Here is a 23,943-nt window from a genome sequence, read left to right as displayed (position 1 = left end):
TCTGTGTTGTTTTCCAATCCCAGAAAGAGCTCTTAATTTGCGCGCCTGTATGTATTCGCGTTCATGCTGAGCTCACTCCGCCGAGCGTGTATTCGCCGGACATTTACCCGCCATTTACACACCCCGGCCCAGGACGCTTTGCGGCCAGAGCGCTGTTCGTTGGCCGCTGATGGTCGCGCTCGCTGACGGCCGGCCTCCGTGCGCCGCTGTCGTCGGCGTCGGAGGCCCGCCACAGTTTCCCATGGCTGGCAGCGCCTGGTCGCTGCCGGGACCCACCGCCGGAACCGAAGCGGTCGGTCCCTGACCGTGACCTGGGCCCGTGCGTGGCGTTACTGACGACGGGCCTCCAGGACCTGCAGCAGCTGGCGGCTGTGGAGCCGAAGCCGTCGGTCCCTAACCGTGACCTGGGCCCGTGCGTGGCGTTACTGACGACGGGCCTCCAGGACCTGCAGCAGCTGGCGGCTGTTCGACGTCGCCTCGCTGGCCAGCTGCTCCGCCTCCTGCAGTGTCTGCTGCCGGAACTGGGCGTCCTCCACGTCATCCAGGTTGATAGCCACGTTGTGGAGGGCTCCCCAGGAGGCCGTCTCCAGACACCGGACCGCCACCTGCGCAAACGCACGGAGAAAGAGGGGGGGGGGGGGGGGGGCAATGGGTCAGCGGAGGCGCAACTGGGAGCGGTGCCTGAGCATCATCTCAGGAATGTAAATATTTCACACCTTTTCAAGCGTCAGTTTCCGGGGATAAATGACAACATGAACATATTCGACACAAACGACGATTATCCTTAACCTTCTGGCTTACATTTGGACCAGGTCACATTTAGATTGTGTTTTAGAGGTCCTGTGTCGACCGTCCACCCCCTTGCTGACGACAAACGAGTTATGTGTGCCCGGGCCGCACGCGCCTGAGATGCGCCACGGCTCGCCGAGGCTAGGCTATTTACCAACTCGCGTAACGTCCGCGACTACTAGCGACGCCACAGCGGCGGGTACCTGCAGGTCGGACTTGGTGGCGATGTTGCCGAGGGGCGCCAGCTCGGCGAGCGGCTGCCAGAGCTGCTGGATACGGCGCATCAAGCCCAGCGGCACCGCCACGGCCGAGCGCAGGCCCGCCTGCATGGCTGCCGCGCGCGCCGTCGCCTCCTCCGGCGTCGAGCGGGCCAGCTTCAGCGCCGCCTGGCGGATGGCGGCGGAGTTACACGGGCGGGGAGTTGGCCCTGTGAGCGACCGCATCGGTGTCTGGTGCTGAGGAGCCCGTCCACCGCTTAAACCGCCCTCTCAGCCCGTCCGATTCTAAGACCGCCCTCCCAGCCCGTCCGACTCTCAGACCGCGCCCTCCCCCCCCCCCCCCCCCCCCCGGGAGGGCGGGGAGGAGGATGGCACTCGACACCCCGTCGTGGGAAGCGACTGATCAATTTTGATGGGGAAATGAATTCTGTGACTCTAGACGGCGCTCATACAACGGCGACGTGAATCCAGCGCATGCGCGTGATGCGCGATGCTGTGAGGCGAGACACGTGAGGTTCCGATCTATCAAGACTGTACCATGTAGTCGTTGAATGCGGACGTGTCGTCATCGATGGCTGCCACCAGACCATCGACGATGTTGTGGAACACGGGTATCAGCCGGCGCATCTCAGTGTCCAGGTGTTCCCACTGTCTCTTCCCGTACGTCATCTTCCCAACCATGCTCGCCAGGCCTGCCCCCTGTCGGATGGAATATGAAGCAATGACACACAACATGTCGGCAGATGGTGCTGGGGAACGACTTCCACGGCTGCAGAGCGACAGGACCACGAGCATCCAGGCAATCAGGCATAATAGCAAGGCAACTGCAAGCACTTGCGAATGCGCGTTAGACGGAGCGACCCATCGGTCAGCACGCCAGACGGCCTGTTTGGAAGTGACAAACAGTTTGTGCCTCAGAAAGGCCCGTCTGCGACGGGACTAAGACGGATGACCTGGTCGGAATTCGGTACACAAGTACTACGCACACACGCATACATACACACCACGGATGCAAACTAGCATGGAATCTCATCGTCACTCTCGGCTGAAAGGGAGTCGGAGGGTACCAATGACGGGTTCGGACGGCCGGAGCGCGTCATCTTGGGAGCTCGCCGCTCGGGAGCTTGGGAGCACGTCATATTGAGAGTTCGGCGCTCGGGAGCTCGGGAGCACGTCATATGGAGAGTTCGGCGCTCGGGAGCTCGGGAGCACGTCATATTGAGAGTTCGGCGCTCGGGAGCTCGGGAGCACGTCATATGGAGAGTTCGGCGCTCGGGAGCTCGGGAGCACGGTCATCTCGGGAGTTGGGCGCTTTCTGCCGAGCAGCCGTGCGAACGACGGGAAAATGAGCCGTGTCTGCCCAGCGAGCGACCGATCGGCCGACCCCACACCCCGTCCCACTCCCCCCCCCCCCCCAACCCGGGCGCAGCTGACGACGGCTCGGTCTGGACCAAAGGTCACCGGTCAGGGAGGCGTCTCCCAGCGTCATTGCCAATGCACAGCCGTGCCGTATGCGAGGAAACTGAGGAGGGGAGGGGTACTGGCAGGGCTACCCGCTCCTGCCAGTACGGATAGCACCGCCTCCTCTCCGCCGCCACATAAACGCTGTGTCGTTTGCGAAGAAACTGGGGAGGGGAGGGGCGCGGGGGCTGCCCGCTCCTGCCAGCACGGATAGTACCGCCTCCTCTCCGCCGCCACATCGACGCTGACATGGGAACGTATCACAATACATATATATATATATATATATATATATATATATATATATATATATATATATATCGCGTATCACAAAAAAAGACCAGGCAGAAATCCGTGGACCCTAACCTCTAGGTGCACATCATGCGTGCTGGGGCGGTGATTCTGTGCATATTCAGACTAAACCTGAAATACTGATACCAATTCCGCATACACTTAGCGAAGGAGAAATGTCACTGGCGGTATGTCCAGCTGCTGCCGCCGAACCTGCGGGTACATCTACCAGCTACGCAGCCGATGACCGACCGTGCCATGATCGGCAGCGAAGCACAGCTGCCGCGCCTGCGGAGGTGAGCCAGAGTTCGCTGCGGCCCACAGAGCCCAGCCACGCGAGCAAGGCTGCTGCTGTGTGAACTCTGTCGTCTAACTGCTCACCCTTACTGAGGTTCTAGGTCTGATCCACCAAACACGCGCACGTGTAATGCATTCAAAGCATGCCATGAATGTGGTGTACGAACGTAACATGCATTTATACCATCGGAAACGGACGCTACACTGTAAAGGAACTTAAAGACAGGCTTCTGCCTGTCTTTATAGGCCGAGTATACCCTGCCAAGGCACTTACATCAATCCCCTATAGGAATCAGGCTTCTGCCTGTCTTCATAGGCCAGGCATACCCTGCCAAGGCACTTACATCAATCCCCTGTCGGAATTCACGGATGTGGCGTGGCCCTGCATAAGCCTTCTCTCTCCGAGGAGCGCGACGTGCAGTACTGCCGGCTGGAACCAATTCCAGCGGCGGGACAGCTACATCGGACTCAAACAGCCCTATGCCATCAACGTCCAGTACCACTCATCGAAATCTGGGTTTTAACTCATGTCGTTTACCAGCTTCTGCCAGTCGTGAGTGCTGCATTTGCCCTCTGTTAAAAAACGATGCGTGGCGCAACGAACAAAGAAATATGTTTGGAAGAGTCGCTGTCTTTTATGAAAGGCCATTCGATGCTTTTACGGATCTTTATCATCGATCGTCTCTCCCTCATACATCCAGGTACACAAAAATATTGTCCTCACCTTAACACTGTTCATGTTCGCCACAAGTTGGCCTAATCTGACGCGAGTAGGCGTTTTTAGGGGACAGTCACGTGATCTGACAAGTCCTGACATGACCGGACTTGCCAGGACCTAACGTGACCTGACTTGCCAGAACCTGGCATGACCTGACTTGCCAGGACCTGACATGACCTGACTTACCAGGACCTGGCATGAACTGACTTGCCAGGACCTGACGCGACTTGGATCGTTGACATTAAAACCCGGTTTCTGCGTGTGACGTTACCAGAACGTCACAATGTCCGTCACCAAGCCCAAATACTTGCCAGGTCCGTTGATCTGACTTGACGCAGCACTGCTTTAAAAGGCCCTGCCATCTGGATGCATTGTGGCGGTACCACGGCACGGCAAGGGACCCCAAGGAGTTTATTTATTCGCCCCTGCTTGGGCAGTGAATTGGGCGATTCCAGAAATATTGCGCTACCTATGCTTCTGGAAACGCCTGCCTGAGCCCGTGCCTCTAAGCCCCTACCTAAGCCCCTGCCTGAGCGCACAATACCAACATCGCGTCACACACAACCGCTGCACAGGCACGTGACGACAGTGTGCCAGGCAAGAGGGCCTGTTAGCTGTTGTCGCCATCAGCGCTGATCGTCTCTATGACGCGAGCTCAACTAAGCTCTCAAGCTGCAAGCGAAGCCACGGGCTCAGACATTTGCATATTGATCGTCACCGACGCTGACCCGATGGCCCAGCGCTGACGTAAAGGAATAAGTCCATCGCTGCGCTGGGAAATTCACAATGCTCATTTGCTTGGGTCGTTACTATCGACACCATGTATGAGGCAGTAGCACTTCATGTCGATAAGGCCAGGGGGTCAATCGGACATTACATGGCTTCACCGTCGTAACGAATTGGTGCCGTTCACCACAGCACGTCATAAGTGTGCAGTGATAGCGACCATCGTTCCGAATCAGTATGTTCCACGCAAGCCGTTCTTACATTTTAGCATTGGACATCTTATATTCAGATAACTGCTTTATCTCCTGCAGTTTTCCTTACCACCGCAGCAAGGTTCTGTGCTGCCTTTCGCCAGTTAGAAAACCATGGCTTTATTAAGGACATATCAGCTGGCCACCCTCAAAACTGGGACAGTCAAACATGAGGTATGTACGTCACACACGTCCGTGTAGAACACAACGCAATTCACCACACTGGGTGGTGCGGTACACTACGTACTGCATTATCGTACAACTACCGTATGCCGTATCGTGCCGTGCGCGGTACATAAATCTTCACGACGTACCACTGCGGGGACACGTTACGAGGTGAACCAGAAAGCGAAGGAAACTTTTTAACTAAACTAGTGGAGAGCAGACCACGCGGGCTAGCTCGACCACACAGACCACGCATCAGACAGCAAGAGTGATTGTGATCTGGAAGAGTGCCGGAGACTCAGCTATTATAGACCAACGAGCCGGGATGGGGGAAGCCAGGGTCGCCATACTTCTAACTAGTTCCCCACGGTCATCACTCTCAACAAACCCCACAATACAGTGCGATGTGACGCTGGGCAGCCCCGCGGCTGGGATGGTACCAATCGTCACGGATCAGATCTATGCTGGGTGTGTGGCGGGCGGCAGACTCTAACGCCGGGTGCAGCTGGGACGCACCGCACGTGGATCCGCCGCCGACGCCGTCGATGGGTCCGACAGCTCGGATCCATCAGCCGGCCGTCCATCAGCCATCACGGATGCACGAATCCGTCATCAGGGGCGCATCCATCACCGGTCGCGCTACCCGGCCGCGTTTTCCGAGCCGCTGGTCGCCAAATGAGCCGGTGCGCGCGCTCTCCGACTCGACAAGGAGCGGCACGCCACCTGGCGGCCCGTCTCCAGCGGCGCTGATGTGTGCGCGTGTGTGTGTGTGTGTGTGTGTGTGTGGTGAGAGTGGAAACAAAAACCACCACGTTTGACAAACTGGTGTTGAGGTGAATGTGGTTGTCATGTGGCCCACACTGATGGCCTCTGCAGGATCGGTGCGATGCTCGGCTCCCTGGCAATTTGAGACACGCCGGACTGGCGCGTATTTGTAAAATACCTCATGTACCCTAACCTAAATGGAGCACCGCCATCTCCGCCAGCACTGCGACGCGTTTAGCTATTGATTACGGATCACAGGCGTCAGTTACAATAAACACACGGCGAGAGCACTGGGATGCGCTGTATCTCCACGATGTCGACACCGATAGTTGCCACTCTTTTGGTTCAATACCGGTTACGAGCTCTGAGTTCCTGAACAGTCTTCAGTGAGAGGTTTGCGTCATGAGCGGCAATCAGCGATGTCAAAGAAATTCTTGATGATACACACAATGACTAAAGGGCGATTAGAAAGCCTGTGGTGACTCGTGACCTTTGTGTCAGCTTCTATTGACAGCCGACAGCGGTGATCGAGCCTCGAGCTAACTATCCAGACCATCGGAGCTACGGGTTCAGGCTCGCCGGCCTCAGATGATTCCTAACTGCGATGTTGATTGCAGTTATCTCTGAGGCGGCTACCGAGAGCGCCCACTGTTACTGGTAGGTGCTCGCTGTACGCTGAGAGAGTTACGCCTGCCGGTGCATGGATCTCAAATTAAGTACATAGGACTTCACCATGTGCTTTGCAGAATAGATTGGCCGTTTTATGTTGCCAACAGTCGCAGCGTGACGCTACAGCAGCTATGCGTGAATTTTGACCTTCGCATGAGCTTTGCGGGAGGCGAACACATGGCAAAGGTGCTGATATTTGGCAGCGTTCTGTCTCACACGGCACAGACCGAGGCATGCACACCAACGAGTCAATATTTTGCATGTTCGCGACTTGGTAGGGTTAAGGTAATGTCTACTTGTTTAATTATTTTCTGTCCTGTTCTGCCCTCTGAAAAACAAACATGCAACTTCTTTGTTGATTCAGCCCCTCTAGTAGTATATCGCACACATTAATGGACATCTATGACCGTATATACTTGACATAGATGACAGACATTGCATGAATTGATTGACACAGCCAGGAAGCGACACGCATTGCCAGATATGTTGGTGTCAACTGCTGGTTGGGACTTCCATGGCGCGCACCGAGGCAAGTGGCAGGGACATGGCAAATGGCAGGGACATGCGAGGAGGGCTCATCACGCAGCCCATCATTATCTCAAGACGGAAATTCGCAAACGATTACACTGGACGCGCGTTTCGAGGAACAGTTCGTTGATAGCAGTTATAAGAGGGTATAAATATTTAAGACATAACCGAAAAGCTGTCATTTTGTATTATGTCTGACAGGACGAAAAAGCGGGTGGAACATTTCGGCATTGTTTGTTGGATGGGTGGACGTTTAGAGCTGGCCTCATATCAGGCCATATTTGTCCTGCTCAGGAGCCTCTCAGCGCTTCCCCGCACCACGCTGACTCAGCGAAACAACTGCCACCGATCGCTCCGACGTTAGCCGACAGCCGGGCCCGTACCAGCCTCCTGCAGGAGCGTTAGGTTCCGCCTCCAATAAATCCTTGGCAACTGTGCCGTTTAATCGTGTTTGAACGCGCACGCGGTTCTGTGACCACGGGGCTGTACCGGGACGCAGTGGGACCGCTGGGGAGTGGTCGAAGTTCATGATCGCAAGGCCGTTTTGAGTCGGCGGGTAGCCCGGGTCAGGGGACTAAGCCTACACAAAACAAAAACAGCTGTATTCTTTCTGAAAGAAGCTGAAACTGCTATAATGAGCATGGTACGTTAATTCCCCCAAAAACGGAGCAACAGGAAATTCTTAACGCATTTACACATTTCCTAGCGTTAATGTCCAATAATATTGCTGTATGCAGGCATTACAGTAACCTGTCGGCGTCCCATGGCCCATGTTTAAGTCAGAACATTGTCAAAATATTTCAGCGCTAAAGCGGAAAGCCAGCGAAATAGTGCGGCATGAATCGGAAAACATCGCAGATTTCTACATGCATAATCATTCATTTTGTCAGGTCAGGTCCCCTTAAAGCCTGTTCTGTACTTGATCTTGACATATGTGGCTAGCAGCTGAAGCACATCTAAATATCGACAACGAAGGCTTGGCTTTCACGTCATCTCCATGGATTGCCACCAGGCATTTATCGCACCACATATTTAAACGCAGGACGCAACGTCGCAGACTCACTGTGCCTAGGCCCATCATGAATGATTACGGGACTCACATAGTGTAAACATACATTAATTGATTTAACTGATAATTTATCTATTAAGACCATGTCTGCAAACTCTTTGACTCAAACTCGGACCAAGAGCCTGAGCTGGACTCCTGCAAAGTGTTCCGGTCTGATTCAGGCTGCCGCGGATATTTTCGTTGGAACCAATCCCTGAAGATGATGAGGGCCAGCTGTCACCGCAGCACAAGTACACTCATGTTTTGCAGACGTTTTCGATGGTTTATTCATAGGTATCCGAGGGTCTAACGACCAGCAAATGCATAGGGTGCCTGGTTGACAAGTCATTAATACGTCGGTACACACCTTTCTCGCTTTGCGTTCTTTGCTCCGATTTTGGTTTCGTGCTCCATCAAAGATTGCCTTAATTCTCCTACCGCAAATGAAATATTTTCAACTTAATCAATCTTATAATTATATCTGGATTGATTTTGCTGTAGATGGTGCAAATACACGTATACCAAGAAATGGAGAATTCACCATCCCATTGCTCCTATTCCGACCAAAAACAAATCTCATTTGGACGGAATAAACAACATAACGCATGACATTTTACTAGCCCGATGTTCTTGTGCTAGCGTACAAACAACAACAGATGACCATCGGCATGGAGTCTAAAGAAATATCCTCCGCTACAACCCAGTCTGCACAAGCAACATCAGATAACCATCGGCATGGAGTCTGAAGAAATCTCGTACGCTTCAACCCAGTCTACACAAGCAACATCAGATAACTATCGGCATGGAATCTGAAAAAATGTCCTACGCTACAACCCAGCCTACAGTTGTTTTTACCGGGCCAGAAATCGCACGCAACAGAAATTCGATTCCAAGATAACAGGATCTATCATCGTTCAGATCTGAGCGATGAGTGCCAGTGTGCTGTTTAATCGGTTCATTAGTGGTGAGACGCCCACAAAATAACTAGGTCACGGTCATGCTCCAAAGCCGAGGTTTGCATAAAATAAGCTCTGGGATTTCCTTTACGTCGTGATTTCCCTAAAGGACTCGTAATGTGGGCTGAGAAAGTCATGCAGGTTTATTTCCAACGTGGAACGCCAAGCCATGCAACCTTGGATCGCTCAGTCAAAAAGACAAAGTTATTTTCCCCCAAATTTGGGCTCTGCGAATGATTCATGACCCGATAACGAGTTGAAGAAGGAAATGCTTCCATATTTCCATTACTTTCATTCGACGTACCATGAAAACGGGCTGTAACGCACCCCTCAAACGTCCACGCGTGTTACTTATCGTATGATGGGTGATGCATATCCATGCGAAATCCCGGTAATGTTTCTCGCGCTACTCATAGCCTCGACTCTTCTCGATTTTTCCGAATCGCCAAAACTCCGATCTTACTTTTCTAAGGAATACAACACACGTGGTCGCAGACCATTCTACTCAACACCCGAGACCGCGGCGTTCGCAAAGCCTTGCGGGCATGCCTCACCCGAGATTCCAACTCGGACCTTCCACGTGAGAGCCCACGGTCCTAACCCAATGTCTTCTCTACTGATGCTTGTACGAATTGTAGGCACTTTTTAACGCGACATGCCACGGCTCACACAACTCTACCCCCAACAATGATTCTTCTCCAGAAAGTGAACTGCATCAAGTGCTGGTTTCGTGAGGATAGCAAACATTTCTGCTCTGTTTACTCATACGTTGGCCAAGCTGTATGTATGCGTAAATTCGTTAAGGTTTTCTACCCGTACCAATTAGTTTGAGCTCGTCAATACCGTAATGCATTTCGCCACTAATGCATATTTGGGTCATCCGCTGGTCCAGTCCCGTCGTCGAATGGACGGATCAATAATGCATGAATTCATACAATCCACAGTAGTAAGTCCTTTCTTAAACCTAAAAGCAAAGGATCAAGGATCAGAGATCAAGGCATAAATAGATTAGCTATGACATAAAAAACTTAGGCACATTCGTCCAAAACTAACTTACTTGCTCTTCGTAAACTTGTCGTCCTCCTGAATAATTGGTACGCGTGATCTCTGGGAGCCCTTACAATGGCCACCTCAACTTGCCCTGGCTAGCGAACATTTCGGAACTAACAACTACTTAAGGCTTTGCAGTGTAGTTTCGCAGGAAAGTTTCGGACCGATTTGGCTGATGATGCTGAGTGCCCAGAAGCAGCCGTGCTTTATCATCAGAACTCCTCAGATCACATATTTCACGTGCCCTCTTACTTCAGAAACGATAGGCGTTCTGATCATGCTTCTGACACGCGAAACTGCATGCTTCATTGGCGACGCGCCTACCACGTGATGGCCCGGACCCAACATCCAGCAGACAACACGGGCCTTCACCCAGAGCTCAGAGCTCCGCTCTGCTTCAGGACGGCCGTCCTGGTCTTGGGAACACCACTCTACTTCTTGGTTTTTGGTTGACTGTAGTTTTCCCTTTGGTTACTGGCTTCGGAGTCCACTCAAAGGCGGATAGGGGGCGCATTATGCCCAATCGAAGTGAATGAGGTGCTGAGCGTCCCCTACCACCTCTGTGAAGCCCTCTGCCTGAAATAAGGTGCCACTGCTCAGGAACCGTGCAAGTCCTCCCAGGCTGGGTGCTTCCGAATTTGCGTTTATCAGCGCTCCCCACCAAAATTATGAGGCACACTTCTACTTGTTCCTGGCGCGTCCCTCTTCCCACGCTTGAGGGCGCACATCTCGATTTAGGTGTTTCTCTGATGAGACTTGAGGGACACCTGTACTTTAGCTTGGGGCACCCAATTACCTACAGACTTCGGGCGTCCCTCTACAAGGACATTGGGACGTCCTCCTGACAAAACTGCAGCCTCGCTCCACTCCAGCTCTGAGGACGCCGCTTATCCTAATCTTGTAATGCCTCTCCGCTGAGTCCTGGGCGTATTTTTGCCTCGGATTGGGGAATGGGGGCGTCTCTCCACTGGAGCTCGGGGCGCATTCTATCTGGATTAGGGGCGTTTCGCCGTCCGGACAGATAATCGTCATGTGACTTTGGCTTGGGGACACCGTTCTGGTTGGGTTCCGGGGCCGCTCATCCCTGGCTTTGTGTGACGAGGGCCGCCTTCCTGTGACACAGCGATAAGGTTTTCCACAGGTCAGGCATGCTTTATCAGTGTACCGAGCGGCTGACTCACTATGCAGACTACCTTAAGCACCGATGCATCCACGAACTGCTATGAGCAAAGGCTACTCAGATAACCGATCTCGCCGTCCACCAAGTCATGTCTTGCGTTGGCCTTTACACATGAGCAGCGCATACTATTCTGGCCGGGGTCACGGGTCACTTCTGCCCGATCTGAGCAGCCGCTCTCGGCGTGCTCGAGCCGGGTCGTGGTCGGGTCCGGTCCGGTCGGCCGGCCCGGTCGGCCGGCCCGGGCGGCCCGCCCGTCGGCCCGCGGTCTCCAGGCAGGCCAGGGCCGTTTCATCAGCGGGGCGGCCCACCCCCGTCTGGCCCGGCCGCTGCTCGCCAAAACAGTGTATCTGGGCGGCCGTCGGCCGGGAGGAGGCCTGTTCTGGCCGGCGTCCGGCCGCCGGGGATCGATACCCCGGGGGCCAGTCCCGCCGGCGCCAGGGCCGCCAGACGACGCGACCGCAGCGCCATCTGCCCCGCCGACCTCCTCCGCGTCCCAGCACCTCGCGACGGGCACCGTCGGAGCCGACGGCGCGTGAGAGGTGCCGTGTCCGACGCGCCCGCGGCAGTGCTTTGCCAGCGATGGGTGGCGTGCCCGTCTTGTCACCTCAGTCCTCACCGTCGGCCGCTGCCAGAGCCAAGGCCGGGCCAGGGAGGTCGTGCCGGTCGCCCCGACGAAATTCGCCCCGGCGGCAGGTCGCAATGCTGACTGGGGCAGCGAGGCGCGGTAGAAAACAGTTCTCCGAAGAAGGAACACGTGACGGCAAACCAAAGACAAAATACCGCCGACCAGTGAGCAACAGTTCGTTATAACGGGAGAGACGGCCAGAGGACGCGGTCCTCTGTATGGGGGGGGGGGGGGGGGTAAATAGCCCCTTTCACAGCAGGAGAGTAGCTTCCATCAACAACATACTTTTCCTAGTGCGTTTGCCTGGCCCCCAAAAACGTATAATGGTTGGTGGGGTGCGACTCCGAACGGAAGATTTGTTACCTGACGGTCGGCAGAAACAAGTATCTTTGTTAGCTCTTCGGCACCCGCGAACTAGGTTTAGAACGCGAGGCTCCAATGGCATGGTAGCTAACCGCTGATTCCCGGGTGGGCAGGTAACTTATGCCGAGCGCGGTCTCTCAAAGGGACCGGAAAGCAGTCACATACAGATGGTGACAAAACAAGACAGGCCAAGCTTCCTCCACTGAACGTCTCACCCTGACTCACAAAACGGCGCCGCGCGCAGGCGTCTTCATGGCGATGTTCACCTATCAGGGCATGGGGCACCCTCAGCAGGTCTCCGACTCAGAGGTTTTCAGCAGGGGGACGGATACTCACCACAGCGGCGCAGAGAGCAGCGACAGATCCGCCACCTGGGGCGGCCGAGCGCGCTGCCACCTGGCGGACGAACTGGGAGACGGGCAGGGCGGCCAGCCGGCCGGCCGCCGGCGCCGGCAGCCGGTACTCGATGATCCGCTGGCTGAAACCGACGGCCGTCATGACGTCATCCGGTGACCTCAGCGTCCACTGGGTGCGGCGACAGGCGCCGATTGTCCGTCTGCAGCCGACTGTCATCGCCTGCGACCCCCGGCGAGCATGGTAACGGACGCGCGGCGGTAAAGGCCCGTGACGAGGAGGCGGCCGGGGCCCGCACAGGCCGCGGGCTGGATATGGCGGGATCCAGACGGCGGCGGGATGACCTGGGGTCGAGAGTCGTGAGGGGAAGAGACGGCTCGTGCCTTGGTATTGGAAGCTTTGCTGGACACGGCAGACCCTTGCGTCGTGACTGCGCCACACCAACGGCGAGATGACTCTGCTCTCGCGGACGCAAAGGCGGCGAAATGCAAAGCGTCCACCGTCGGCGTGCGAGCGTGCTAACCGCTAGACCTAGCCCTGGAGGTCTGTTTGGTTGTGCTTGGCGGAGCGAGCCTCCTTTGTGCGTCCGGGAAGAAGGCCGGCGGTGACAGCGACAAACCCGCGCTCCGGAACTTCCACACACCGACCGATGACTCAGGGAGTCGACGGCGAGTTGAGTCAGAATTATCGCTGCGAAAATTACGACTTCATTCTGCGAAGCGAAGTCGAGGGTCGGATTTAATCTGCGGACTGTGCGGGCGCTGCTGCGAGCAGGGGCGACAGGAACCAAAAACTCGTTGGTGGTTTTAACAGACCTGTGATGACCGTTGATATCGCCCAATTCGAGCATGTTGATGGGCCTAAATGCAGCTCAGTTTATACCCTTTACAGTTGTGGCTATTTCAATGGACGTCAGTCGTTTCCATGCCTACGGCGCCGCGCTTCATATGTTCATGAATGCGACCTTTGGTCAGACCGCTGTTCCTACGTATACCGGGCGTTCCAGAAGTAAGGGAACGCTGCTAATGTCACACAACTCGGCTTCCATGCAGCACCAAACAATGCAAGCACGTCCGTGGATTCAAAAAACGTGAGAGTGATACATGGATACCAAAAGACTCACTCCAAGACTGCAGATCAGCAAAATCTGTTGTAAATAACAAAACAAAGCCTGATATCACCTCCTCGACATGCGCTCCCCGGTGTTACAGGGACGTGCTAATCTTATGCGTGAATTTTGTTGTATGTCGGCAGAGAACCTTAGAGATGAACGCTACGATCGCTTCCACAGGTGCCTTAAGACCCTGCAAGTCCGCGGTTTTGTCTTGAAATCCTGGTCCTCTCCGTGACCCCATAGAAAAAGCCCAGAGGCTTAAAGTCAGAGTGACGTGCTCATATGTTGTCGGTCTTGGATAATATGTCTCTTCCTCCAAAGCCCTCGCAGAACAGGCCTCTTGCTGCGGTCGCTGCGTGGGATAAAACGCCATCTTCCTAGAACGATTCCGAAGAGAGGCCAGTCTTATGCGACGCCGGATACGGACGGCAAATTTGCGGACGATCTCGCAGAAAAGGGTTTGGGTCACCATCACGGTTTCTCTCTCTCTCTCAATCACCGCTTTCGAACTAAAAAGTCCCGATGATGCCTCGTGAGCCCATGGCGACCCTGTTGTTCCATGGCGACCCTGTTGTTCCATGGCGACCCTGTTGTTCCATGGCGACCCTGTTGTTCCATGGCGACCCTGTTGTTCCATGGCGACCCTGTTGTTCCATGGCGACCCTGTTGTTCCATGGCGACCCTGTTGCTTCCATGGCGACCCTGTTGTTCCATGGCGACCCTGTTGTTCCATGGCGACCCTGTTGTTCCATGGCGACCCTGTTGTTCCATGGCGACCCTGTTGTTCCGGTTCGGTGATTGAGCCCGGGGGCGCGGCAAGGCTTTCCTCAAGGTAGCGGCCCGGAATTCGGCGAGTACGCATCACGCCGATATCCAACTTTTGTCGGGAGCCACCTGTAGTAAAGCACGAAAAATCCGGACCTAGGGAGAGGAGGGGAGGGATACATTGGCTGCGCTACTGATCACGCCTGTCCACCGCTGGCAAATGAGCCTGTCTGAAAACCAGACGGGGTCGATCCGTACGCCATTTAGGTTTGCCTAGTCCTCAAACCAGCGAGACACTCTTATCCTCACCGCCCTGTCATCCCCGCTCAGGACGTCCTAAACGTGTGGTTTGTATGCATGGAAGTTAAGACCTTCCTTCAAACGGCGTTGGAGTGTCGTCTTCACATGCCAAGTCTCTGAGGGCGTCGACGCAGGAGTCTTAGGGGTAAACCTCCACAAGCACCTTCACCAAATCGATGGTACCCCAGACCGAAGCAGTGGCCAGCTTGCTCTCGGAAGATCGAGAACAGACCTCTGCTCCTCAAACCTGCCACGTCACGCCCAGAGTCAGGCGGCTAACCAGGATTGATGAAACCGCCTGCTAAGCTCTCATTACAGGACTCTCCAAGACACCAATCAGGCTCAGTTGCATGACTTATCGAATGGTGTGCATTTAAGACCTATGATGCAATTACTTGGACAGAAAATGTGTATCATGCTAACACGATATTTAGCGATCTCGCATTCGGTCATCTTTTGGACCCAGAACGAAATCAATCAGTTTTTTTTACACGATTCCACTTGCTCATTGCTAGGGTTTTGAACACAAATGTGTAGTTTGCCACATCTGACTTGACAAATTTGCATGTGCCGATACGTTTCTGTCTAGCCAATGTATCTACCTGCGTCTAAGTCCACTATGACAGGTAGTGCTAGCGCTTAGATTATTGAATCACCCGGAAGAGCATTTAGACGTGCGTTTTATCCTCTGTATCTCTGCGCAGTGGTGTCTAAATGCTTTGACGATACATCGCACGGTTCGGTTGCCTATTGAGTGTTTGACTGTGCGAGTAAGCACTGCATTCGTTGTTCACTTCCATAATTGATTGAAGGCATGTCGGTCTGTTTTAGGCGTGCTGCTTTTGATTTTCACATTCCTCTTAAGGGAGCGCGACGCGCGTCGTCACGCTCTTACGTGGAGCGCCAGCGACTGCACTGACCACATCAGCGCTCAGGAGCCATGGCGCAGCCGGGATTCGAACCCGGGCCCCAACGTGGGAGCCCCGCGCGCTAACCACTCGGCTTTTACGCGCCCATCTTTTCATATCTCCGTATCGAGGACGGGGCGTCAAGACCGTCAAAACGTCATTTCAAAACTTAAAAATTGCTATACCCGTTTCGCGGATGTTCCATACATTGACATCTATGCCCCCACAGTAGAAGCAATGTTCTTAATTCCGTTACGTTGCCGGTGTTTGAATGGTGTCACGCATCTTTGGCGCTATCACATAAAAATAATGACATTGAAGCAACACACGTCAAACCTAAGGCCGACAATATGCAATGATGACAATGCCGATGATATGACAATATGCAATAATGGCAAGATGCCAATATGCAATAATGACAAGATGACAACGTGCAATAATGACAAGATGACAATATGCAATAGCTGATTTGTTTCATTAAGTATGACGAATTCGACTTAACTATTAAGTACCTTTGTAAGCCGCATCCCTTGGTAGCTTAACAATCACATGTTTTGCAACTAGGCATCTGTCATGCTTTCTGAGAATGCCATTTTCACAAGCTTGTGCAATTGAAACGACGGCTAATTTCGCCTCTTTTTTGGTCGTGCCGCATTTCTGCAGGCAGGCTAGAGCGGGTTACTGAGGATTATTCTGGGCTGTTGACCAGCATTAGACCGAGCTGGCCAGAGGAACTGTAAAACCCCACGAGGTCAAAACGGGCCGACCAAGCTTAGATACCCCATTTTGGGCTTGCTGGATCTGCTAAATTCAATATTTGTTTTTACCTGCCTACGAACACAAGACGACGCAACGCAACGAAGAATTTTCCGCGTGTGAGCAGACTGACAAACTCGCGCCTGACCTCCGGCTACAGGGGCAGGTCCTTCGCTCCAGAGGACCTCAAAATCACTGCCGTTAAGCTCGTGAAGCCAGCCTGCAGGCACCAGAGCACGGGCCGTGACCCGGAAATTTCGGGTCACGTCGCTTTGACCTTCATCTGGCTCTTAACAGGCGGCGGGGGCACAAACCAGGGCCCCCCGTCTGACGGGCAGCCCTCGGCCAGTAGAAATGGGCCTGCCTAGAGCGCCGTCCATGCACCATTAGCTGATGGGGGAGTGTGGCCCGCGCGACGACAGCCGCTTGACTGGACAGCACCGACTGGAAATAATGCAGCCGTGGGCTCGGACAGAAACGCTGCCGACAGTTCAACTCAGTGACCTGGCCCCCCTTAACTCCCGCCCTGATTCGCCGTTTTTCATGACGTGGACTGATGGGGGGGGGGAAGGGGGGGGGAGCGCCCCGCTAGCGCCTCCAAACTAATGAAGATGGAGCTTAGCGTAAGACATCAGTAGATTTATATCTATAAGATCCTAGGATTGACAGTTCTTATTCTATTGGATTCATAACTGATCCCATTATAGCGGGTCAAAGGTTTTATTTTCCACAAAATCGCATCTTTTCAGCTTTACAATACATCCCTACCAGATCATGTCTTTTCACAACACGAAACTTAAACAGGCGTACTTCTTGTTAAGTTCCAAGTACAATGGCACATCTTTTCATGCGTTTTGAGCGTATATTCATAATGTTTTGCGCTGTTGTGTAGCAGTCGCGGCCCGCCACGCGCGTTCCTCGGCATGATCGGTGGCCGCACGCCGTCGCTCCGCGACGAAAAACCGCCGTCGCTCCGCATCCAGAAAAGCTAGGAACAAGTTTTTGGTGTCGAAACACGTCCAACGGGTTTCCTATAGGCTAATGAAAATTTGAGCGTAATTGCGTAATTGAGCGTAAATGCGGGAGAAGTACCCTCAAAAGCCTTAGGGAGGTATGCATCAACCTTCCCCGCTCGACGAAGGTATTTTCACAAAGGTGTTCTTAACGCATACGACGTGCATACATGACCCTATAAATCTACCAAATCGCCAATAAATCGCCAATAAATAAATACAAATCCCCAAGTGTCCCGCTCGTCTCCAGAGCCTGTGAAGCCTTTCACGCGTCGCTGTGCGCGTGTATGGAGATTATCGACGCCCGCGTGGACTGAACTCGATTACCTGCGCTGGCCAGATTCCGGTAGCGAAGCGATGGGTCTGCGCTCCCCCGACAGCCCCAGCAGGATGTCGATTACCGCGGCTTTGTACCGGCTCGGTATCTCCTGAGCTGTCCGCTACAGCTCTGTTGACCATCTGTTGGCTCGGGCTCTCTCGGCAGCAGTCTCAAATCTATCCTGAACGAGTAAGACGGTCTGATTTGTATTATTTACGGTACATAGCGCTGCGTTGCGTCCCCTTAGGTGTTTCATGCGGGGGGCCATGGTAGCGCATGGCTTGTTGCAAAAAAGGATCACATAGCTTGCATGTAGTCTTGTTTAAACGAACTGCGACGTTCTTGCTCGCATCGGGTCTGTTCACGACTATTATTTAACTGTCACCACCATTGTTACAAATGAATGAAAAACATTGACACTCGTGGCTTGCATTTCCCAGCAAGTTCCTAAAACGTGCCTCATGAACGAAACTGCAACGGTCACAGCTGTACCAAATGCATAGATACGCTGAGGATACATTAAATACATTTATTTCCGTCCTCTGGTTTACCAAGTGTTGATATGACTGCAGTGCTCAGTGACGTTGACAGATGTGTCTTACTTTTCATTAAACGCCCTATCTAGCTGACAAATCATGTAACTGGAGACGCTCGCGTTGTAGGTGGCCCTTTATTTTGCCGTTATACCTGCAACAGCCGTCAGCCACAGTGCATTGACAACGCTTCAAGCACCCCACCATCTGTGCTTGACACATGGCTTCGCCACCCAGGGCCGCACCATCACCTGTTGCCCTAACAGCCGCGGCACTGCCCTCCCTCCACGAGGCCCGTCCTCGAGCGGCGCGCCGTCGGGCGGCCTATGGACCTCGGCCGGCGGGCGGGCGGTGCGAGCGGCTCGCTGTCGGCCGATGGGGGGTGGGTGGGGGAGGGGCGCATCCCGACGGGCGTCTATCGACGGAGAGGAGGCCGCGCAGTGCGGGCCCGCTGTTATCGCCGCCCAGATGGGCCGTAGATTTGTGCCGGGCGCGGCCATGTGCCGGCCGGCCCGGCGCGGCGACCCGGACCGGAACAACAAACCAGCCGGGAGGCGCGGCCGCCGGGCGGAGGGGGACGCCACACTTCTCCAGCTTCAGACCAGGCGTGATGTAACTGCCGCCAGGACGACAGCCGCCTCTCGGGGGAGCGGCGCTAACACGCCGGCAGTCAACACTGCCCCGTCCGCCACGCGACGCCCAGGCGGCCAGCCGCTTCAGCTGTTGAATACTGTCAGGCAGATGATGTTGTATATGGTACGAGGTAAACGATGTAAGGGCGGTCGGCTTTGAGTAATTTGGCATGGGGTGACCGGGCCTACTGGTTACGTGGGCGAGTTGTTACAGTTGCGATATCCAAAACTGTAAAATTCCGTTGCGGCAACAGCGTGGTCGCGCTTTGCATAGCCATCCAACGACTGTCCCATTCTAGTTTTAGGCAGATGTCGCCGCTACTGTAGTTGCCTTAATAAATAAACCTGTTTCGAGCTAGTAATTCCCTTACAGGACCAAAGATGTGGCCGTCCGTCATAATACAACGTAAAATTATTGTTAATTGTGATAGCTCGTTAAAATTTGCTTGCATTTGTTTACTATTGGGACAGGCTGATCAACTTCACATCAAACATGCCTTGCAAGGCATTCGTGCATAAGTGTGACGTGGGTTGGTCAGGATAGGTTGTTACGCCGTTTCGGGACTGTAGGGGGTAGGCATGGTAGGAAGCTGGTGCTATCTTCCCAACTTCGCTTGCGTATGGTTTATGTGTATGTTTGTTTTTCATCACATGTGTAAAACCTAATGCCATTCCGGTGTTTGCACAAATTGAAAACCATGCATACCCTATTATGTATCAAAAACATGGTAAGTATGTGATGTCAAATGCAAAACCCGCCTACAAATTTCATCTTCAATCCAATGGAATGTCCCTTCCACGAGTCGAAGCAGGCAGACGCGGGCTGATGTACAGTTTTGGTCACCGATGTGCACTTTTGAGTGGATATCTTTGCAGCAATATTGCTAGGATATTGGCTAAATTTTGCCCTACCAAGTGCCAAGGTGCGAATATTTGACACATTAAGGTGAAGGAATTTGATGCGGTTTACGTTGCCGTAAGCTTTTGCTTGCTTCAGTTACATTTGCTGTGTTGCGATAGAAATATTGAGAGAAGGCAGCTATTTTTATGGATATTGATCAACATATAATGCGTTATGCACTCATGTGGTTTGAACGACCCGATCTGCCACGGTTAAGGTCAGTATGTTAAGCCGATTTCAAAATAGGCATCATGGCCGGGCCCCAGTTTGTTGCTGGCCCACATATGGATCGAAGAATGATGATGCGTGATTAGAGTGGGTACATTTGTCTGCATCATGCAGGTGGTTTCACCTGTCTACCTCGTCTGGTTGCCAAACTCTGGTACGGCGCACTTAAAACTTCCGAAAGAGGGATGGCCCAGGCTTGCGCACGATTCTGAGGCGATGGTCCGCACACATCGACTCATGCTTTTGCCAGTACGCAACCGGTACAGCTGTCCGTTTTTTCCTCTGTCAGCATTAATCTCATGACGCTGTGTTGTCTGGCTGCCGAGATCTAAATATGGTTTCAATTCACAACCTTCAGGCTTTTCACCATTTGAAATATTGTTTTTGTACGTCCGTCGGATAGGGTGGTTAAATAGGACGTCCAGTCAAACAGGTTGCGTTTGATTCTCACGACACTATTGTTGACCGGCCGTTAACAGAGGTGCTATTTACTGCTGCAAACTTGATGGTGATACGATCGGTGGTTGAAAAAATACGAACCCGTCAGCAGCGTTACTGACGCGGCTATGCCGGCCCGTTGAAGCAATAAAATCTGCGAGTAGTTGATATTAAATGGGCTGTTACATTTTTACGGGTTTTCGAAATGGGATAGCCATTTTTGAGATCATGAGTTATTCCCCTCTTAATGCTTCAAAACCTCTCAAAAAACAAAGTACTGTATATGATTCAGCCCTTCCGCTTCAGTGACAATATCGACACGGTTAGTCTGGCACGGACTCCGACTCTCTGAAAACGTCGAATGACGTTTTTAAGCGATGATGTATTGCGGGGCAAATTAACTAAACGGTAAAACTGTGTTGTATAGAGTAGTTGTTTGCACTTAAAACACACCAATAAGCATGAGTGAGCCCTTTTCATTAAATCTGATGTTTGCCTGAACATCTTCAATTGTGGAACATTTTCTTCTAGACCTTCTCGACCAGCGGTCGCACCTACAACAGTCCTAATTTGTGTGCAAAAATAGGGCCTCGGCAATACCACATGTGACGTTCGCACCACACATAAATCAGCTTCTTCCTGAACCAAATTTCGTTAGGGGAATATAAGCCATCAAAACAGGAAAATTTGTAAACGGTCTCACCCAATGCAGCACGTGAAGTGTTGCCACAATAATAACATATTTATAACACTTAAGTTGTAATGCTAAATTGTCCTTGCCAAGTAAAATCTGCACCACTATTAGTAACTGAAATAACAGGCAAGGATCAGACATGATCGAATAAGCTCACTTATAACTAATGGTGTATTTTTCAGTGGAAAAGAATGCTCAAGACCGTACAATGTATCTATTTAGTATGCATGCTCTTCAATACTTCATTGTTTGATTACGTTATCGTACCCTGCACAATATTGATTGAGAGCCAGCTGACCGCCGTTAGGTCTGGAAATAATGCTCACAAACGTCAGATATAATCGAATCCACAATGATAGTTTCCTTGGCATTGGTCACTGCACGGTTAATGGAATGGCAGGATCTGAATGACGTTATTATGGCGTCATGGATGTCTGGGTGACCATGAAAAAGTTTCTCCGAATTTGAGCATCTTTGCTTGCGTGCGGCTCAGAAACCAGAGGGGTTTAAATCTTGAGGGCAGGACTGAACTGCACCAAATGGTATTCAAGATGGCCATTGCAGTTCAAAACCCATACAAATGTGGGACACCATCTTTAACCTGCGCCCGGCCGTGGGTCTGAGACAACCACGCCCAACCGGAAGGAGCTGACTTCGCTCCTGGGATCTTCAACTTACAGCCGTCGCACGAGTAAAACAAGGACACTGTTGTGAAGGTCTCGTCAAATCAAGACAAATTCCCATCAAATTGTCGAACTAAGGTTAAATGTGAGATCATGAGAGGTCACGAAAGGAAAACAAAACGGTCGTTCAGATAGATGTAATTAAAACATATGGTCATGCGTCGAGGCGGATATTGAGGCACGTAAGAAAGCGTTAAGACTATGGGAAGTTCATTCCAACCATTTTTGCTCCACACAAGAGTCAGGTCAGGTCAGATCAGGTCACCATTTAAAATGGGTCTACCAGTACCCTTCCAGAACGATACTCTTTTATTTTCTTTTCCAATGTGCTTCTAAGTTTATTTTATTATGTGCAGCTGTGGGAATAGTACCCCAGACACAAAAATACCATTTTAGACTGACCCAGAAGTCAGCTGAGGTCAACTTAGTTGCATTCGTTAGCCACTGAAATGGTACAAAATGAAATGCTAGCCGGGTCTAACTACCCGGCCGCGCGCAGTTTAGCAAAAACTTTTTTCAAATTAGGTCACCAAATGAATCATATGAGTATGTTACATCTGTCTGTGATTTAGCTCGATTTTTCGGGGTTTCGATAGCCCTAGACCTTCAAGTGAGGCGAAGCCTACAGAGAAGAGCGCACTTTATCGAGATGTCCCCACTTTGCTATCTCAATTCAAAACTCACAGCTCCACAGAGTATCTGAGGATATTGAATCCCACAATAGGCCTCGGACAGGTCACAGACACAAAAACCTCATAGGAAGATGAAATGTTCTCACGTACGGGTCGCTGAACTGACTGAGTAAATAAACACGCGGAAGCAGGACAGTCAACACCAGCAGCATACCGGGTGACCGCTCGGATAAGTATTTTCCTGAAATAGATCATCGTCAGATACACAGCATTGCCAGCATGATTGGCTATCCATATCTTATCTGGGCTGCTCCGTTTTCTTCTGTGACCGACATTCTTGCCCTCCGTCGAGCGACATAACGTTTATCGATAGCACGGTCCGGACATGCCGCCATAGTTAAGGGATATCAAAGTACAGTCGCCTAGCGAACGGGTCACGTGGCCGGTGTATCATCACACTTTTGGTCGGCCGTCCGCAGCAGGCAATTGGATATCAAAGTACAGTCGCCTAGCGAACGGGTCACGTGGCCGATGTATCATCACACTATTGGTCGGCCGTCAGCGGTAGGCAATTCACACAAAGGCTTTTCAACATCAACATTGTTTGCGATATCGGTCTGAAATACGCGATGTGGAGCTGGCTAAAGTTAGTGACTCAGAGAAGTCGCGTCCACTGGAGGTGTGGGCATCAAACTTGTGTTCGACTCGAGCCGAATCGTGAATCGGCTCTGGAGTCTTTTGATGTGGGATGAGTTGTGAGCTGAGTCGACCCACTAGGAAAAATGTCGCTTTGAGTCATGAACTCAATCACATTCTTCGTAAATCTCACGAGCTGAATCGTGAGCCGATCACTTTTCTAACAAAGCTTTTTGTTAGAAATTTCATTTCTAATAAAGTTTCTTGAAAAAATAGGCACAAAGCCGTTATTGTTATTTCTACAATATCGTTGATCCTGGACTTAGGTTTGCCGAGTCGCAGCCAGGAACCCGAGGACATGACATGGTACAGGCGTACTACATTCCAGGTCCTATTTCAAAATCAGCGAAAGGTTGTCTGCTACGTATAAACTTGAAGGGATGGTCATATTTTTCATTGCCAGTTGTCACAGCAACGAACTGATCCTACCTGACCCCCCCCCCCCCCCCATTCACTACTACCTGAACTGCTGTAAGCATGCACTTTGCTGAGGTTTTATGAAATGAAAAGCAATAGCGGCAAAGCCGTCTCGTCTCATATGCGTGTTGTGTGTCGCGGAATGTGACATCCCGGGGAATGGCATCAATGCATATTTCCACTTAACACACAACTTGCAAGTGAGAATTTGGCCCCTAAATTCAGTAGTACTGGGATGCGGTTCAAGTGGCGCATATCACTGTTCGCACGGTTAAAGTGGCGCATGGCACTGTACTCACGGTTAACTGGCGCCTAGCACTGTACGCGCGGTTAAAGTGGCGCATAGCACTGCACGCAGCGCGCTAGCCTGTTTTGACTCCTCATTCATCAAAGAGTGCCCAGACGAGATGAGTTTAAGGCATCCTGGTGGAAACGTCAGTGGGCACCTACATCAGCCTAT

The 23,943-nt window shown here is 52.3% G+C and overlaps 1 protein-coding gene across 2 annotated transcripts in view; it reads right to left on the bottom strand.

Annotated features, from left to right (window-relative positions):
• Positions 1-61: 61 nt before the first annotated feature.
• The window catches only part of LOC119096863 (formimidoyltransferase-cyclodeaminase), a 36,034-nt gene continuing 12,152 nt past the window's right edge, over positions 62-23,943 (bottom strand). Inside the window, exons 7-11 of one of the 2 annotated variants that reach the window (XM_037219828.1) lie at positions 12,437-12,578; positions 1,545-1,706; positions 993-1,175; positions 405-605; positions 62-311 (exon numbers count right to left, since the gene is read on the bottom strand). In XM_037219828.1, the coding sequence (XP_037075723.1) occupies positions 423-605; positions 993-1,175; positions 1,545-1,706; positions 12,437-12,578 (670 nt within the window). In that variant the 3' untranslated portion in view covers positions 62-311; positions 405-422. Of the gene's footprint in view, positions 354-404; positions 606-992; positions 1,176-1,544; positions 1,707-12,436; positions 12,579-23,943 lie in introns of both variants that reach the window. The other variant, XM_037219829.1, reaches the window with a different exon arrangement.

The sequence above is a fragment of the Pollicipes pollicipes genome, unplaced genomic scaffold (genome assembly GCF_011947565.3).
Source record: "Pollicipes pollicipes isolate AB1234 unplaced genomic scaffold, Ppol_2.1 Scaffold_4295;HRSCAF=5057_pilon_pilon_pilon, whole genome shotgun sequence".
Lineage (NCBI taxonomy): Eukaryota > Metazoa > Arthropoda > Thecostraca > Pollicipedomorpha > Pollicipedidae > Pollicipes > Pollicipes pollicipes.
Note: the sequence above shows the minus strand (reverse complement) of the source record. Positions and strands in the feature narration are given on the sequence as shown.